An 18,759-nucleotide genomic window follows, 5' to 3' on the forward strand; every position below is an offset into this window, starting at 1 on the left:
CTTTAAATGCAGTTTCAATATGGGCGTGGTTCTCAACTCTGCGTGGTATCGGCCTCAACTTGTTTGCTTGCGTTCTTGTTCCTTCCACGCAGGTATGCGACTACTGTGACGACCCTCGGAAGGATTATCCGGCGCACGCCCACGAGGTTGGACCACTCGACCAGCGGCGTGAACACCCAGCCCGCTACGCCATCGATGGCACCGAGCGCTGGTGGCAGAGCCCTCCGCTGTCCCGGGGAACGCGTTTCAACGAAGTCAACCTCACCATCGACCTGGGACAGGTGCGTGCCGGATCGCGCTTGCAACTCGTGCCTCATGCGAAGTGGCTCAGTCTCTGCCCTGCAAAAAAAAAAAAAAAAGTTAATCCTCACGCACATCCCTCGTAAATCTGAGATGGGCGATGAGACATCCCTGCAGGATGTATGAAGTTATCTCGCGGGCGTTTCCATGCGTGGCCATTTGGCGCATGATCCAAGGACGTGTTTTTCATGGATGCGCCGGACTTTTCTATGTAATTCGTCGAAAATATGGTGGCTATCGATGTACTGTATTAAATTTTAAAGTTGCAGATTTCTCAACGTACACGTCATGGTACGGCGTGTCTGGTAGTCGGTCGTCGTGCTTCTGTGTAACAGTCTTCCAGAAATTAGGACTGGTCCTACAGATGGAAACGCAGTGAGAACGGTTTTCCATCCGAGCCTGAAGCTTTTTCGTTTCGTTTTACACTTGATCTTTGAGGGCTGTTTCGGTAGCAGCCTGGGTACGTTATTGTCTAGTCTGGGTAACAAGATTCGCGTTCGCACCATAGGCTGAAATACAGCGCCGGCCGGAACGGCTCCGCGCCGCTTTTCATGCTGACTGTGGTCATGCGGAAACCTGGGCTCCTGCCTTCGTATCAGTGCAATATCACCGGCTGTTTTACTTATAAGCGGGCTTTTCGCCCACTGCCGGTGTACACACTGCAGGTAGAGTCTTATATCGCTTGCGCGCTGACTCTTCGTCTATGATCACGGGACTCTGTGCTCGATTTGTCACCTTGAGGGTAATGAGTACCTTTGTCTCACTGTGCCCATATGTTTTGCAGCGACAGCTGTTAAAGGCGCATTTCCCGGTCGCCTCCCATTCATCCTTCGCCATTCTGATTGGTCGCAAGCAATGACGTCAAACAGCGACTGCGAGATGCGAACTGCGAGATGCGCGAGGCAGGGATGCTACTTTTTATCTTTATAGAGGGCACAGTCCTTCTGGGGCAGTGGTGCTTCTTGACTGAAGCACAGGTGGTGACACTGCTGGCATGATTAATTTAATACTGATTACCGGCACGCCTTAATGTCACCACCATCACCGGCACAGCCCTTTGAGACTTCTTTCATGCGCCAGGGTGTACCGTCTTCCCCGCTACCTTTTAACGAGGCTGTCGGTTCGCGGACGTGGCTGGGATCACGTTCTGACAGCGAAGCCTTGGGGAGCTTTTTGGGCGTGTCTCAATGACCGCGCCTACAGCTAGGCTTCTATTCTGGTCGCCAAACGTTGATCCTTCGCCGAAACAATAGATTACTTCGTTTTTTTTTTTCGTTTTGTTTTCGTCACCTAAAATATGCTCATTGGCATGTCAGAAAGCCACGTCACCACAGGCGCTATAACACATGATTAACGATATTCGCATGCCGAAGAAACTACGACGGAAAAACAGTAACTAAAGTGGCACATCAAAACCGTCCTGGAGTCCCCGCCCGCGAAGCATTGCCCGCGTTGGGATAGAAAAGAAACAGCCGTGGTCTTCCTTCACTTTCTCCTCTGGACCTCCGGTAAACCTCCTCCCCCGCCACTCGCACACTCCTAGCCGCCAAATGGCCTACTGCCGCGCAAGCTTTTATTTGGTTCGCCGTGCCGTGCCTGGTCGGAACCCCCTCCCACATACGAGGGGAGTTGCGCCCTGCGGCGAACTGCGGGGCCGAAAGAGGGCAGGAAGAAGACCGTTTCTGGGAATAGCTTGGGGGCAGCCGACCGCTGGCGCCTTCTTGCTCCCCAAGGGGGCGCGGCCCGCCGGCGTCCAAAGAGAAAGATAAAACGACGCAGGCGTGTGCTGCTATAGCTGCTGCGTGCTTGACTGAGGGCGAAAGACCCGCCTGATGCTGCCGTGAGAACTTCCGCCCCTTGCTTACTCTTTTTCCGCTGTCTGAAACGCCAGCTTCTGTCAGTGTGCTGTAGATAAAAGGAAAACAATATTCAGCTGCGTTGGCACGACTGCTAGCGTATGCGAGTCCTTTGCTAAAAAGGTGCCAGAACCGCGACATATACTGAAGTTCGTTAACAGCTGAACGCGGCACAATGACTGTTATAACAGTCATTGTGCTGCATTCATTAACGGTCCTATAGGACCGTTAATTTTTCCCTGAGAAAACTATTCTTGGCCGTCATCACAGACGGGTTTTACTGCGGCCTCATTTGTTCTGATGTTGTTTTTTTTTCGCCTTTTTGTATGCTTTTTGTCTTCGTGAAAGCAGGAAAACTAAGGAGCTGGTATAGCAGTAGCATCTTATGGGGAAAACTGCCGCATTTGCACATGCGTGTTACAACAGCAGTGGTGGAAGTGCTGTCAGGAGTACAGCCCTTTGCCTCCACCGTTACTCTCAATGACACCTCCTTAATAAGCACCCGCGCCAATAGGAGTTACGCATCAGGCTATGTACGCGCCGCCAGCCATTTGTGCGCGGGTCTATATGAAGCTGTCTGCTGTACTTATTTAACTGTCAACCCAGTTGGCTGTCCGCCGTTCTTTTTCACCCCTACTGAGCGGAACGGATGCTTGGGAAGCACACGCAGCGAGTGCTGTAATGCGAGCCTCGACTTGGTCGGCGGTCTTCTCTCGTGTCGTAATCGGCGGCTGTGAGGAAGGACGGGAGACTCTCTCACGGGTCTTCATAGCAGACGAAACTCAATGCGTCCTCTATTTCCTCCTCACCCACGCACTCATTCTCGCGGCGACCGCGAAGCATTGCGAGGCTGTTTCAAGACCGCCTAGCGCTTTTCACAGGCTAACGAGGAGCGCGCCTCACTGGGCGAAAAATTCGAGACGCGTAATCCCTCCCAGAAGGGACTCATCTTTATCGGACGCCCTGGCGTGGGTGTGCAGTGTACGGTACTACGCACGGCTCTTGGTTGTCCACTATCTCTCTGTGGCTGTAGTTTCCTCGGATGTTCGGCGCGCCCCGCTCCTTGGTGCCTCGATTAGGCCTGCGTCTGCTTATCGCTCGGAACTTGACGCGAAGACGTTCTGTTATCTGGTCTTGCGAGGCATTGCCACCGTCGGCGGCGGCGCTTCGGATACACGCACGTCTTGCGCTGCGCACAGCTACCTAACTGAATCTCCGGGCGAATGGTCTCGGGGAAGAGTATATATTTGCGTTGAGGCGAACCACTGTGCTTACAGTCTCCGAATGCTGTGCCATTGGAGAACGACTGGGCGCTGAAAATTCAAATTTCAGTTACTTCATTACCACTGGAACTGTTAACGCCACGGTGGCTCAGTGGTTAGAGCGCTCGGCTAACGCCTGAGCCTCAGGATTCCACCCCTGCCGTGGAGGCAATAGGCGCGAGCGACACAAAAGGCTCCCGTTTGTGTGTGTGTGTGTGTGTGTGTGTGTGTGTGTGTGTGTGTGTGTGTGTGTGTGTGTGTGTGTGTGTGTATTACGATGAAAAAACTTGCTCGACTGCTGATAACATAACGAAAGAGTTGAAGTACACTTCTTACAGAAACATTTATTTACCGAAGGTTTCGGACGGTGGACCGTCCTTCATAAGGGTAAGGTTGTTTGTGCGTTATATATATATATATATATATATATATATATATATATATATATATATATATACTGCGGCGTTTCGGCTGGAGGGCCATGGACATTCAAAAAAGGCTGGCCCTCCAGCCGAAACGTTGTGAATTAAATCGTGTTGTTTTTCAATTTCTGGTGACTTTATCTGATAATGATTAATCAGCTGGCAAGAAATCAATTTTGATATATATATATATATATATATATATATATATATATATATATATATATATATATATATATATATGGAGAGAGAGAGAGAGCCTGCGAAAAAAGTACTCAGTTTTGACTTTGTGACACCCTGAGGAATACTGCCATTCGCCGTGCAGGGGATGGGTGGCTACATATATGATTCTAGTTTTAAACTGAATCGGGATGTGTCCGGAAGCTGTCGCTGGGTGACTTGGACTGCTCCGTGGAGACGGGTCGCCGCCACCATTATAATATCAAAGCGGAGGTGATGCGAGGACATAGCAGTACGGAACGGCGCTGTTTGCCCTGCGTGACCAACCTTTTCCACATTAAACGAATTCTAGTTATCAGCTACCCAGCATTTGGTTGGAATCCGAAGCTGCGCTGAAGTCCCACGTCCGCTTCGTTTTTCCACTGCAGCAGAGTCGCGAGGCGCTCATTTCTACGAGCCTGTAAATTTATGCTTAATTCGTAGTCAGTTACCTAAGAAAATAACAATGAACTCGATCGTATCGACTTCGTTCGCTTCCGTCTGCCGGCAACTGCTGCGCCGGAAACGGACTGGAGCATGTACCGGATGCGCAAATTGGATCCAATTCTGACGAGGTCGCCACGTCTCACGCGGCGATTATTTAGCCCTAATTGACGCGCCCTCCGCGAGGCCACGCTCGGGTGCTTCAGATTCCGCTAGGGTCCCTAGTATTTCCCGAGACGCTAATTCCGCGAAAGGCGTCCACACTGCCCACTTGCGTTCCTTAAACACCCTTGGTGAGGCATATTAATTGGTTGATAATAAAATATTGACTTATTGATCTCTCGTAACGCTAAAATAAAACACGTACAATCGGCAGTTTTCGAAATTCGTTCGCTTTGGGGTTATTTCATGCTTGATGACCAGCTTCGATTTCTTTCAATAAAATGTGTGCCTAACCTCGTGAACGCTGTTCTTTGTTGGGCTAACTAGCCGTCTCCCATGAGAATGCAACATCAACTGGCCCAGCAATAAGTTTTGCTTGAGTATATAAACATTCTCCCATCCTTGCTTTACAGCGCAGCTGTTAAAGGGTCAGTCTACTGAATTTTATCGGCCATATTTTCTTTGCGGCAACCGATAGCTCTTTACTCAAATTACCGTTTAGACAGGTGTGATGCCAAGACGTGCGGTAGAACATTTTAAAATAAAATTTATTGATGCGGGAACACATCTTTATAAGATGGTAGTCTCATCTGGCAACCATCTGGATTTTCGCCGCGCGGCGACGAACATGGCGGCGCCCGTCAGAGCCGGACCTCTCGCTTCGGACTGAATACTCGTTGTTGCTGCCTTTTTCAGTGCGTTCACTGGCCATAAATGGGGCGCCGGTCTTTCGCTTCGTCTCATCTCGCCTATAAGAAAACGTATAAGTGATAAATTTGCTTTATTTTAATAATTAGAGTGACGATTCTGCCGCTTCTAGGCTTAAGTGGGGAGTCGGTTTGTTGACAGCAGTGGTTCCCGTCCTGACAACCAGATGGCGCCACTATAGGCTGAGTTTATTTTTGCGTCTCTGCTGCATACGCTGAACTAAAAGTAGGAATGTGCCTGCTTTTAGCGTACGTATAACTATAAATATTTATGTGATTTACAGAAAAAGTGAGCGATACGCCTTCTACAGTTTACTGGAACAAAACGTACGTTTCTCTGACATTGGGGCATACAAACTGTACGTAGTATATTCACTTATGCTTCTACAAAAAAAAAAAAAAAGACTACCACCTGCAGCAACAAAATGAACGTTTGGGGTCGCCACCAAGCATTTTTACGCGACTTTTAACGCCGAAATAAAATACAAACTCCTGCCTAAACCGGGAGCAGTTCCCTCGTTATTGATGTTATAGGGTGCCAACTACCAGAATATGCCATTATTTATACACTCATCTCGGTAAGTAGACTGACCCTTTACGCGCCCGTTCGTGGTTTAAGCCGCGTCGCCGCCGTCGGTGTAACCGAGCCAAACATGCAGAGACTGGGATTCGAACCCACGGCGCTGCGAACAGGTCAGCTTCGCTGGCCACTGCACGAAAACACTAGGCTATCGCCGCAACCGATCACGCCTTCGCATCGTCGTCTTCGTCAACTACTGCTATCGAACTAATATACACATTCTTGCGCGCTGTGCATTGCATATCGTCGTCCTCATCGCATTAGGGAGTATCGTAATCGTGTTTAGAAATTTTTTAGCAGAAATTTTTGTTCGTATCGTGGCCGCCAATTTAACTTTGCAATGATAGCAAAACATATAATCTAACAAAAATTTCCAAAAACAAATTTTTAGCATGACTACGAATTTTTTTACCTGAGTAAAAACGGCGTTTCACGTAACTTGTCCCAATGATTTAAAAAACGCGATTGCGCGCTACGGTATTTTAGCGCGTGATCCGAATGTGATTGAACGAAGCGTGCATGCTCATCATCTCGAAGTGAGGGGCCGACCCCGCTCTCAGCAGTCTTGAAATTGCTTCAGCACGGAAAAAGCGCGCCATGATCTAAGAGAAGCGAGGCAGGCCACTGAGCCATCGCGCAGACAAAACTAAAAAGGAACGGAAATCAGTAAAGTAGCGTATTTCAAGGTAGCTAGCCTCCGTTTTTTATTTGTGCCATTTTGCAGCCCCTCGAACTGAGTGGCGGCCTCTCACTTGGGCATGGTCAGCGCGCATGTTTAATTAGTTTGTCAAAAACACCGTTAGGAGCACTGCAGTACGGTAGCGCACGAGCGCAGTCGTGTGTGTGTGTGTGTGTGTGTGTGTGTGTGTGTGCGCGCGCGCGTGCGTGGAAGGGTTTCGTCTGCCCTCTGCGCCGACCATACTGCGCATGCGCGGCAGCCGCGTGACGTCACGAGAGGCGCATCTCCGTCGCCCTCGCCGCCGCCGGCGCGCGCGCTTCTCTCCGACGCTCCGCCGGTCGACGCATTCTAGAGACGTGACGTCACAGTCTTGGCAGACGCGCCAGACAGAGCCGCGTGCGCCCGCCGCTGCGCGCGCTACTGCGCATGCGCGAGGAAAATGCGGTTGATGCAGTGCGGAGGTGGTGACGAATCGCGGCTACGGCCGCTTATCTGTTTTTTCAGCCGCGGATGCGGTTGTTGCTTCGGCGCGCGTCTTTTCTTTCCTTTTTCACTTTCCTCTGATCATTGAACTCTCCTCTATCTGCACGTGGCAGCGGTGGTGGCTCGGCTGGAGCCAGTTGGCAGGCCCGTGCAATTTCCTTTCATCCTTCTCACAGTCAACAACAACAACATGCAGTGCGCCCTACATGGAGGTTAAAGAGTCGAGCCGCTGTCAGTCGGCGGAGAAGACTGGAAAGCCTGAATTCCTCAGACCCCGAGGTTGTAGCTTGGCAGTTAGCCGCTTACGCTGCATATATCTTGGCACAGCAGAGCTAAGCCACTGCCATTTTTTTCTCTCACATTTCGCGGGCTTTCCTTAAATGCCGAAAAAAAAGGAACACGTAGGCGGTAGGTCGCCTAAAAAAACTGGATCGCTTGTTTCTTAACAACTACGAATGCACGTGACCCTATAGTGAATATCAGAAATTTTGCATAATTAATCTGAGCCAATTAACCAATTAAGCAGAATTAAAAAGTGTGCCACACGAGGGAAACAATATGTCGTTGGTTTCATCCAGTTCCGGTGCGCCACATTCTTAAAATTCTTGGTTCAAATTATGTGAAACACCAGAAAACAACAAAAGAGAATCATCGTTTCCCAAATATCTAACACCCACAAAAAAAGAGAAAACAGTGGTACTTTTTAAAAATAGTAAAATAATGTTTATTTTCTCACAGTAGTCATTCCAACTGTTTTCTCACATTTTGCAGAAGGCAGGGAAGCAGAAAAAATGTTTCGGACAAGAAGGAATGAGCGCCATGTCAGAAAAAAATTCTAAACTTTGAAGAAATTGCTTTTTGCGGCATATTCAGCTATCAATAGCATAATGAGGTGGTCGAAGTAAAAATATGAAATGTAGTACACTTGCCATTCAGTGGCATTTATTTCAGGAAGTTTAATTGGAGCACTTTTTGTTCTGAGACAACGCACTTCCGTCTCCTGAGTATTTTCCTCTAAGCAGCTTCGCCGTGGCCCACCTCCATCCATCACGACGACCCACCTGCATATTCTTTGGGAATGGTTTGACTCTAATGCGTTGACGGAGAAACAACCTGTGCAAGGAAGTTTTCGTCCGTAATCTGCAGGCTTCATAGGATACGGAGTCTCGTTGCTCGGAGCCTCTGCTTCTGAGACGTATGTCAACTGAGCCTCCATGAGTTCCTGTATATTACTGCTCACCCCGAGAAACAAAAGCCACTCAGTGGATGTGTTTCTTGGGAGAACGAGAGCCGCTTTGTACGCTTGCCTTATTGTCTGTTCACCTTCTCAACCTCGCATTGCTGAGATCCAGGTACGGGGTGGCATAAACCAGTCAGCTGGTGACAAAGGCCTGAACGAGCCGACACGCGTCTCGCTTGGTCATGCCATACTGCCTGGACTCCACTCGCCTGATTAATCGAATAGTTTGCTGGATCGAGGCCGTGATATGCGCAGTCCGTGACATGCAAGCCGAAGAAGGCCAAGTATGCACGTGAGAATAGAGACGCTTAAACAGGCCTGTGCGGCGCCCAACCGGGCAATCGCCTGAGAAACGTCAAAATGGGCTTCTAGGTATCAGACCTTTTATTTCAGGCAGAACTTTCTATGGCTCTACAGTGGAAACTAGAGTTGACAGGCAAGATAGCGGACCTACGTGCAACTCTGCTACCTTTGGTAGCATATACAGTAACTCTACTGGAAGCTATTAGCCTCTGAACTGTGCGTGGTTGACTCGCGCGCTCTTGAGGAGCCCGTGCTTTCAAACGAGAGATGCGCACACCGTCCTCAATAGTGCCAGAGAGAGCAGAGTTTGGGTGCAGCCATCTCCTTGGGCAGTTGTGAGTATGCTCAAGAGCGCACGTGCGGTACAAAAGAAATGCATTGACGGTCGGTAATTGAGAGCCACTGCAGCATGGTTGCTCCATGCACACGGATCGAAAACCCCTCCCCCGGGTCTAACACACTCTTCGCGGCAGAAGCGCTATGGACGCGCTTTAACGCGGGACATCATAGCGTCGTGCCATGACGAAGAGTGGAACAGGTCGCGGTGATAGTGGATGGCCAGTGCTCCGGCGCCATGCTCCTTTGTAACGCGGCATGCTTTGAAACGGAACTTACGGGCCAGCGCAGCTATGGCGCGCGTACACTGCAGTGGTATTTTTGCAGGGACCATTTTCATTCCTACTTAATTTTTGTCTATAAGATTCTGAAACTACATGTTCTGAAACATATATTGAGCAAGACAAAGCAAATGACGGAACAAAAGGCCTTGGAGACAGCCTGTGCAACTGCATCTTGTTCGGCGTTTCTCGCCCGCTGCTAGCGTAGTTTCGTTTTCGTGGCTGCAGTGCCTTCCGTTCTGTGCGCTCACCTCAGCTGGCGCGACAATGAAGCTGCAAAATTTTCAAAAAATTTCTTGAACTGGGCTGGGGCTGTCTACCTTTACAGATTTGCTGCATTATAATATTGCCACGAATCATTGTGGTGTCCGTTCGTTCGATTGCGCTCAAGGCCGCAAGAACGGGGCGTTATCATTTTTGTTCGCGACGCGAGAAGCGACTGGACTAATCTTGATTGATCACATTCATGAAGAACTGCATCTATGTTTTTTCCAGATTACTCTAATTGATTTTGACCTGTTACCTCGAAGTTTCCTTGCCGGCTTTAAATTGAGCGATGCAGCGAGCGGCGGGCATTCGTACTTCGACGACTGACAAGCACGTTTGTTGTTTACGCCGCTGCCGTGCTGTTTATTTCTTTTGAGGGCGCAAATCAGCACAAATAAGGAGCTTCGCTTGCAAGTCTTGTTGCTGTCTTCTTGACCACTGGACTGCCGTCACTACAACGTGACATTATGACCATCAAACCCATTTCACGTTCCCTGTAATGCCAGAATTATGAAAGAATCGATGAAACAAATCATTACCTCCACGTTACACTAGCTAATGCATGCGCCCGCATTCAGGAACCTATATAAAAAATTTTTGTTAGTGCCGCTATAATTAGAGCAAACAGTATGTTGCGAAATCACGACATTGGGCATTAGGTCCATTTTGCGCAACCAGTCCGAGTTGTGGAAAAATTGCTAGAAGGCACTAAACAAACTTGAAGGCCCAGAGAAGTTCCGTTGTTACAAAAACCTCCAAGGAGAGGCCAGGTGTGAGTCCCACCACTGCAGGAGCAAAAATTTTGAAGGCTGCCTTATGCGTGCTTTTTTTTTTTAACTAAGTTTTTAAGCTTCTTTTTAACCAAGGTCTATGACCCTCTTCAGATACTGAGTAGAACAAGTTATTTTCGAAGAGGTAATAAAGTGTGTGCATGTGATGTCACTTTGTGCAGTGTTTTTGAGGGTCCAGCATGCTTGACAAAATTAGCACTGGTTTGCAGGAGTTCCATGTGGCCTATGTCTTCATCAAGATGGCCAACTCGCCTCGGCCAGGCGTGTGGGTGCTGGAGCGATCGACCGACAATGGCAAGACCTACCAGGCATGGCAGTATTTTGCCGACAGCTATGATGACTGCACGAGCTTCTTTGGTCCCGGCGTGGAGCACTCCATCACACGTGATGACTCGGTCATTTGCGAGACAAAGTTTTCCAAGGTGGTGCCCCTCGAGGGAGGAGAGGCAAGTATCAATGGTGCCAATTTGCTATGGTATGACCAAGCTGACTTCCAGGCACGAAATACATTCAAACACTATGAACATTGTTTTTATTGTTATATGCCAATCAGTCTTGCATGTTTATTATTTTGGCTCTGTGCTCATTTCATGCCTTGTGTCATCTAAAGGTGTGTGTAGTTGTCTCTGTATTTAGCATTTTTGAGGAAGAAACTCGTAGCATGTTAAGTTTCCTCGACAGTAGTAATATATATCATGATTGAAGCCTGCTGTGGTGGATTACACACAGTAGTTGGGTACGCAGAACTGTATCTCTTGCCTAGAACTGTAAGGAATTTGTGACAATATGCTCTATGATACCCAGTATTGTGTAACAAAGTGCACATTTTCGAGCATGGTAATACCTGATCTTCTCCTGAACAAGTTTTCACTTTAAATCAATCTTTACAGATGGTGATCTCTCTGCTAAATGGCCGTCCAAGTGCGGACAACTTCACCTATTCGCCCGTGCTGCAAGAGTGGACCAAGGCAACGAATATACGGATGCGCCTGTTGCGAACGAAGACCCTTCTTGGTCACCTGATGTCTGTCGAACGTCAGGACCCCACTGTCACCCGGAGGGTAATTGTGAATTGGAGCATTTAGGCATGAAATGGCTATAGAGGCATGCTACTAAAATTTAACATGCGCTGCTTTTTGAGTGACTGTAGTGGTGCTATCTTGTGCCTGAGTTTTTGTGCACAGTAGGCAGCCAAAACTGTAGTCAATGATTGCATATTATGAGGCTGTTACACCAACATAAGTTAAAAAAAAAAAAATGGTTTAGCAGAAATAGAAAACAATATGCATTTTTATTTTAGTTCTAAATTGTATTTAAAGACAGAACACTCCTGGTTATACTAGAAGGGCACACAGGACATTTCCCTAAACTCTGTTGGCACTACATCCCCTCTGCTCATTTACCTGCAGTAAATACCTTATGACGTTATGTTCTCCTCTCAAACATTGCTCCTTTGGCTATAATGCTAATGAAAATGTACTTATTGCAGTACTTCTACAGTATCAAGGACATCGAAATAGGTGGCAGGTGCGTGTGCAATGGACATGCAGACACATGCGACATCACCGATCCACCCAACACATACAAGCTCAACTGCCGCTGCCAGCACCACACATGCGGCCCCCAATGTGAGCAGTGCTGCCCGGGGTACATGCAGAAGAAGTGGCAGAGGGCCAGCATCGACAACCCCAACGTCTGCGAACGTACGTGTGAATTCTGCAGCTGCATGCAAAATGATATTTACAATGTTCCGATGCCTTACTGAAGGGTACAGATACTCTTTCACCATGTTCACCTGTGATGCTGTTTTCAAGTGCCACACTTATGTATGTTAATGCACATACATAACGAGTCTCTTGAAATGAATTGAATGTCTCTTTCTAGTGAGAGCCATGCGGGATCTTTGAATGGTGTATAGCTTTTATGCCTCACGTGCCGCATGAGCTGTAGTTGGCGAGAAACTTAACTTGTGTTTCCGTGTGCTCACTGTTATGTTTCATGGCAGCTCAGAATGCTCTTTACCATGTGGTTCTTGTGTCAGCTGAGTTAGGCTTGTGTTGGCATAAGTGGGGTGTGAACAGCACACTGAGCTTTGAATTCTGGAATGTGAATTTTGGTTACAATATTGCAATCGCCTGAGATTAAGAATGCTGCATCAGGATTTCTGGGGTTACATGTATACCACCCTGTGCCCTTTGGTTTGGTAGTAAGCGCATTTCCATACTCTCTTTTTGGATGTGCAGCCTGCAACTGCTTTGGACACTCCAACGACTGCTACTATGATGAAAAGGTGGACGAACAGCAGCTCAGCTTGAACATACATGGCATCTACGATGGAGGTGGAGTTTGCCAGAACTGCCAAGACAACACGGAAGGAATTAATTGCAACAAGTGCAAGGCTGGCTACTATCGACCCTACAACAAGCCGCTCAATGCTACCGATGTTTGTCAGCGTATGTGGGACTCTAGTTTTTGAATGCCACCACTACATGCATGGGCATCTGCTAAACATTGTCTTCCATGCATATCTTAATGATCAGAGCATGTAAACTCTTTATGAGTAATTAAAGGGCCATTTTGTAGAAATATTTGTTGGTATAGTGATCGCATTTTATTGACACTATTTATTCTTTAAAAAGGTTGCTACTTTTTGCATTATTGTCCCGTGTGCAGCATGCCAGTGTGACCTGACCTTTTCATCGGGCAACTGCTCAGAGGGGTCAGGCCAGTGTGAGTGCCGGCCCGAATTCTTACCTCCAAACTGTGACGAGTGCAACGTGGGCTACTACGGCTACCCGACCTGCCGGCCCTGTGACTGCCACGCAGAAGGCACCCAGGGCCGCGTCTGTCAGGTCAGTGTTGCTGCTGATGTCATGTGCACTTAATTTCAGTCAATGTGATGTCACAAACGTATGCTGCTGGCATAAACTGTTTGACTGACAGTTGTGGCTGTACATTAGAGCATCTTCATCTCCTCTTTCCATAAAAGCCGCTGCAGTGGCTCAGCGGTTATGGTGCTCGGCTACTGACCCAAAAGACGCGGGTTCGATCCCGGCCGGGGCGGCTAGAATTTCTTTGGAGGAGAAATTCTAGAGGCCCGTGTACTGTGCGATGTCAGTGCACGTTAAAGAACCCCAGGTGGTCGAAATTACCGGAGCCCTCCACTACGGCGTCTCTCATAGCCTTAGTCGCTTTGGGACGTTAAACCCCATAAACCATAAACCAACCATCTTTCCATAAAAGGAAAGAGTGCAAGTATGGGACAAGCCACAAGAAAGAAGGTGGAGGGGCAAAGCACTGACCTTGTATGCTTTTAATGTGGTGGTGTTAAGACTTCTGTTCCGCAGAAAATTTGGCATCAGCATTCTTGGCATTGTGAGCAAAAATGCAGGTGCTGCCATCTTGGTCACATAACCTTAGAACGCTATCGCACTCTGCCTTTTGGAATATGAGAAACTACCCACCATGGCAGGTGGCAGTTAAATTGATGATTGGTCACAAGAGGTTGGTTGCCTCACAAGCTCCACCAGTGGCTGTGTTTGAAACAGCTACCTTCCGGAACAGTAGCACATTGCTTAACCGCTGCACCACTGCACCAGGAATGGTATGAGGGCTCCCAGAGATCTATGAATATGAAATAGAGAATGACCAATTCTGAATATATGGGCATTAACCCATTAGTGCTATTGTGTCTTACTCTCAAGGGGAGCTCAAGTGTCCCTTTGAGTTTCCTTGTGGCTTGTCTCACTTTTGTGCCATTTCTTTTCCTTATTATAATGGATCCTGACCATTGCGCCCATGTTCCTGGTCTGCTGTACTTTATCTCCTGTTATACCAACATTTGAGGTGGGGTGAAAAAGGGTAATGACTCAAATACACCCATGTTCAGAACGGGTTCACAGAAACACAGGGCAGGGCTAGTAAATGCTCAGGTTATTACACATGGGAGGCAACTTCTCATACCCCAATCCTTGCTAATGTGTTCATCTGTAAGCCTCTGAATATGCGCAGAGCAAGATTTTAACGTCTTTGTGCGTCACATTTCTTTGTCAGGTGAATGGAGGCCAGTGTCCGTGCCGCCCTTACTACGAGGGCAAAAACTGCGACCGTTGTGCCCCTGGTTACTATGGGTTTCCAAACTGCACACGTGAGCATAGCTGCTTTGAAGTTGGCTCTGAAACATCTGTGGAATTGGTGCTGTTGTGCAAATTAAAAAATGTAACTTTTTCGAGAGAGAGTCATGTGCTGCCATCTGTGTTCAGCTTGCAACTGCCACCCGACGGCTGCCTTGGGCAGAACCTGCGACGACACCACGGGCCAGTGCCAGTGCCGCAACAGCTATGGAGGTCGTCAGTGCTTCGAGTGCCAAGTCGGCTTTTACGACTACCCGTCCTGCAAATGTGAGAGTACAGCTTTTGCTTCTTCATTTTTGTATTCACTGCGGCACTGTTGTGTTGTTTATTCATTCTATCTGCCCAATGTGTAAGCCTTTAAGCCGTGTTGGACTTCGTGGTTCAGGGTAAAAGTTTTGAAATAATCATACAGTGTGTATCTACAAAGAGGTAAATGTACAATTCAGATTACCAATACTTGTAAAGGCATACACTAAGCCAGCTCTCATTTATTGTCCTATTAGGTTGTCTTCAGTATAAGCCAGCAGCAGTGCATCGTTCTGCATTATAAAAATAGCAGAAAGAAAATTTCTTTTCTGAAACAGCACTTTGCCTTTGTTTTTGTGCACTTTGCATGGTTGCAGTATCATGTTAGGCTGTTTTAGTACAACTATTTTTTCTTCACTGAGTTTTTTAGGTTATATAATTTGGTTATATATAACGTGGTTATATAACTTGATATAACATATATAACATATAACGTGGTCGTATAATTTTAGGCATAAATACCTCAAACGCAGTATCTCTGCGGCAGAAACAAGGAGTGAGATTTTTGGAAAAGCTTGTACTGTATATGTCTCAACCATACTTTGCCACTTGTGGTTTCAACTACATGAAGAATTCTGCAAACTACATTGAGCTGTGTGCGTGTGATGGCCTTTTTCAGTTTGTGCCTGTGACACCACGGGCACTCTGGATGAAGTCTGTAACAACCAGACGGGTCAGTGCATGTGCAAACCGGAGTATGGAGGAGCCCGGTGCGACCAGTGTGCCCCAGGATACTATGGCTTCCCCAATTGCATCCGTGAGTGTGCTGATGTACTTGCTGCTCAGGCTGAGGTGTTCGTGTGGGCACTGTCTAGCTGTGCAGATGTGAAGGCTCATGCTTGTTTAATTCATACTGAGCAGCTAAATATAAATCTGCATTGTCATGCCATGGACGTCAGCAACAATTGGTTATAGCAGTTGCATTTAATTTTATCCAATCCACTTGTCCTTTATTACGTATTTAGCTGCCTTGATTGACGTCACAAGCTGTTGCATGTGAACCCCCATGATTCATTGATGATGAGCCTTGTTTTCCACGAACAGTGAAGATGTAACTGATGCTAAAATCTGGAGTTCTGAAAACTCAGGCTGGGTTTCTAGGAACTTAACCTTTGAAACTGATAAGGCCACCTTGACTGCTGCCAATACCTTAGCCTGTTGCGTGCATGACATTTTTGTCTTGATACCCATGTTAAATATCCTGTGTTTTAACAAGAATTGTCCTGAGTTATTGCAATGTATTCAAGACAATGTGAAGAAAGATCTAGTGAAGATCTAAGGGTGAAGCGGAGAGGGCTCTCATCAAAAACAGTGACTCTCATCAAAAACAGTGATTCTATATGAATGTGGGACAAAGCTGTAAAAAAGGAAGAAGTCATGCAATAGTATTCTAAATGTCTAATCAGTCGGCACTGGTGCACGGTTAAAACATTCTGCAGCTAGTGCTCTTTTAGCATGCAGTGCCAACCTGCTGCCCATTTCTTGAATTCAGACGCTTGGGCATTTGTGCATTTGTGCAGCCTGCGAATGTGACGCCAAGGGCTCCCACAGCCAAGTGTGTGATGCCTCGGGCAAATGCCCCTGTCTGGCCAGTTTCACGGGACTTCAGTGCGACCAGTGTGCCCCTGGATATTTTTCCTACCCTGAATGCAAACGTAAGTGCCTGTTAGAGCTTCAGCCAGCCAAAATGAGCTTGTTTTGATAACGTTACCTTGTCATGTGGATGTGAATGTGAGACTCGAATGCCCCACCTCAGCGAGGTTGGGTTGAGACGTAGCTTATAAAAGTGGAGTTAATAACTAGAAGGTGTATATAATGTAACATTTAATGCCCTCATAATACTTCGCTACACAAATACATTAAAAAACATACATCTTCCACAAACCATACGTCGAGACATGTTCAGTGAGTTTGGTAGTTATTCTGACGCAGTAAGTCTTAATCCTGTAACCTGCCAGCCGAACCCAAGTTTTACTTGCAGTACAGTCAAACCCACATATTTCGAAATTGCAAAAAAATGCCTAAGCTTTTGATATAACGTGTAATTCAATATAAAAGTTGCAGTAAATCTGCAGTCAATTTGGTAACATACAAACACATTGAGGTATGGAAAAAAAATGTATTTCTATCATAGGCACTTACTGCGGGCAGATTACTGAGAGAAATAGTTGTGAATTTATTATGTTTCTTCATTGCCTCTGAGAAAACACATTATTGGGGATGCTGTGGAATATTCGACCACCTTGGCTTATATGTCATCAAATTCAACATCCTGTCGGGGCTGAAGAAGCAGCTATAGGCCTGGCCATTACTCAAACAAATGCAGAATACATAATCTTTGAATCTAAATCAGCCATTCGAAATTTTGCCAAACGATGGGTTTGCACACCAGCACATCGTATTCTGAAGAGTGCTTTACCGCCAAATCAGGTGATGACACTCATGTGGACTCCTGTGCATTGCAGACATCTAGTGAATATGGCCGCGTACTATCACGCTCGAGGACTCTTCTACCGGGCAATGGGTGGCCTCCACTCGTTCCACAGTGCCAGTTAACGCATGATGACATGCCATGAAATTCGGCTCCATTACTGAAGTTCCTGACTAGTTTACTCTCCTCCCCATGAATCACTCAATAAAGCCGAGCAAGTCGTTTGGCGACAGATTCAAACAGACACTTTCCCCAACCCATTCCTGAGTTCCTTCATGCACCAGGGGACCATCATCTGAGCTGCTAATTGTTCCAATACGTAATGCGGACGGCTATCACATAGTTAGGGCTTGCCCTAATAGTCCAGCTCTCCCTTTTCTGAGACTTGACAACCAGAAGAGATGAAAGGCCGTGCTGCACAGCTCACAATCAGAATTTCAGCTCCGGACAGTGACCTGGGCCACAGAGGTCGCCAGGGCCAACCTGTCTCCTGCAGTGCCCCTTATCCCTATCTCCACCCTCACTGGATTCCTGTGAAGGGTTGCTCAACAGAAGTTTGTCCACTACCATTATCAGAAATACAATTTCTGAGGATATCACGGCATCAAAGATGTGTTTTTTTCAAGCATCATCCCCAGCCCTGGCTTGCATCACACAGACCTTGCTCTGCCATCAAGCACTACTCACTGAAATATAAATTAGTTGGACTGCAAAGGAATCGCCGTGACCTCTTAAAATTCGCCACAGCTGGTGCCACTAGCACTGTTGATCTGTCCCTTAAGGTGATCTGGAACTTCAAAGTTCGTCAACGGTTGTGAGTCGAAGACGTGGCAAACAAGTCGCATAGCTCTTGGGGCCTGTGATGCACGAGTATGAAAATAATGTAAGCGTTTGATGAGCTGTTCCCCGACAAAGGACACACTTCCAACTAGTAATGGTGTTCTCATGAAACTGCTAGCGTGACAATGCAAGGAGTGGCATGACATTGCAGGGAGGGAGGGGATTATCCCCAACCATGGAAGGAGGAAACTATCCCCTTTCACTGACCACTTCCTGCATTGGCAGGCTAGCAGGGTGATGAAAATCAGCCGACGCCATTGGCTAAAAGGGGGTCCTCTGACGGAGAAAAGAGCTTTGTTGTTGATTTGTACCTCACTATAGTCGCTCAGTCATTTTTCGCCTCTCTGACACAGATTTAGACATTCTTTTATCCTATATCTCATAACGATGCAATGCCTGTAATGTGCTTCTATTGCTGAGCTGCAGTTACATTATTGGGGTGCCCCTATGAGGTACTATCAGCAATGAATAAAACGTGAACAAGAGAACTGAAGTGCCAAGACAGAGACACCAACATATTAGATCCTGGAGAGGAAATACATATGAGGTTGATTAACACTTCAAAGGATGGTAGGTTCCCATTTAGGTTCCCATTTAGATGGTTCAGTTGTCGTGTTCACATTTCATTTCTTGTTGACAACTCTACATAGAGCAAGGAGGCAAAAGATAGATGGTAGTCATGGCTGTCTGGGAGTAGTTTCAGTTTTTACTTTTATC

At 47.1% G+C, this 18,759-nt stretch overlaps 1 protein-coding gene across 2 annotated transcripts in view; it reads left to right on the forward strand.

The window, feature by feature from the left end:
• LanA (laminin subunit alpha) overlaps positions 1-18,759 on the forward strand; it is a 97,346-nt gene that overhangs the window by 5,303 nt on the left and 73,284 nt on the right. Inside the window, exons 3-12 of one of the 2 annotated variants that reach the window (XM_089551557.1) lie at positions 93-281; positions 10,542-10,778; positions 11,223-11,393; positions 11,822-12,035; positions 12,576-12,785; positions 13,006-13,184; positions 14,386-14,479; positions 14,595-14,732; positions 15,391-15,528; positions 16,292-16,426. In XM_089551557.1, coding sequence (XP_089407683.1) covers positions 93-281; positions 10,542-10,778; positions 11,223-11,393; positions 11,822-12,035; positions 12,576-12,785; positions 13,006-13,184; positions 14,386-14,479; positions 14,595-14,732; positions 15,391-15,528; positions 16,292-16,426 — 1,705 coding nt within the window. Of the gene's footprint in view, positions 1-92; positions 282-2,000; positions 2,141-10,541; positions 10,779-11,222; positions 11,394-11,821; positions 12,036-12,575; positions 12,786-13,005; positions 13,185-14,385; positions 14,480-14,594; positions 14,733-15,390; positions 15,529-16,291; positions 16,427-18,759 lie in introns of those variants that run through there. The other variant, XM_089551558.1, reaches the window with a different exon arrangement.

This window comes from Amblyomma mixtum, chromosome 7 (assembly GCF_055824585.1).
Source record: "Amblyomma mixtum isolate Tamu chromosome 7, ASM5582458v1, whole genome shotgun sequence".
Classification (NCBI taxonomy): domain Eukaryota; kingdom Metazoa; phylum Arthropoda; class Arachnida; order Ixodida; family Ixodidae; genus Amblyomma; species Amblyomma mixtum.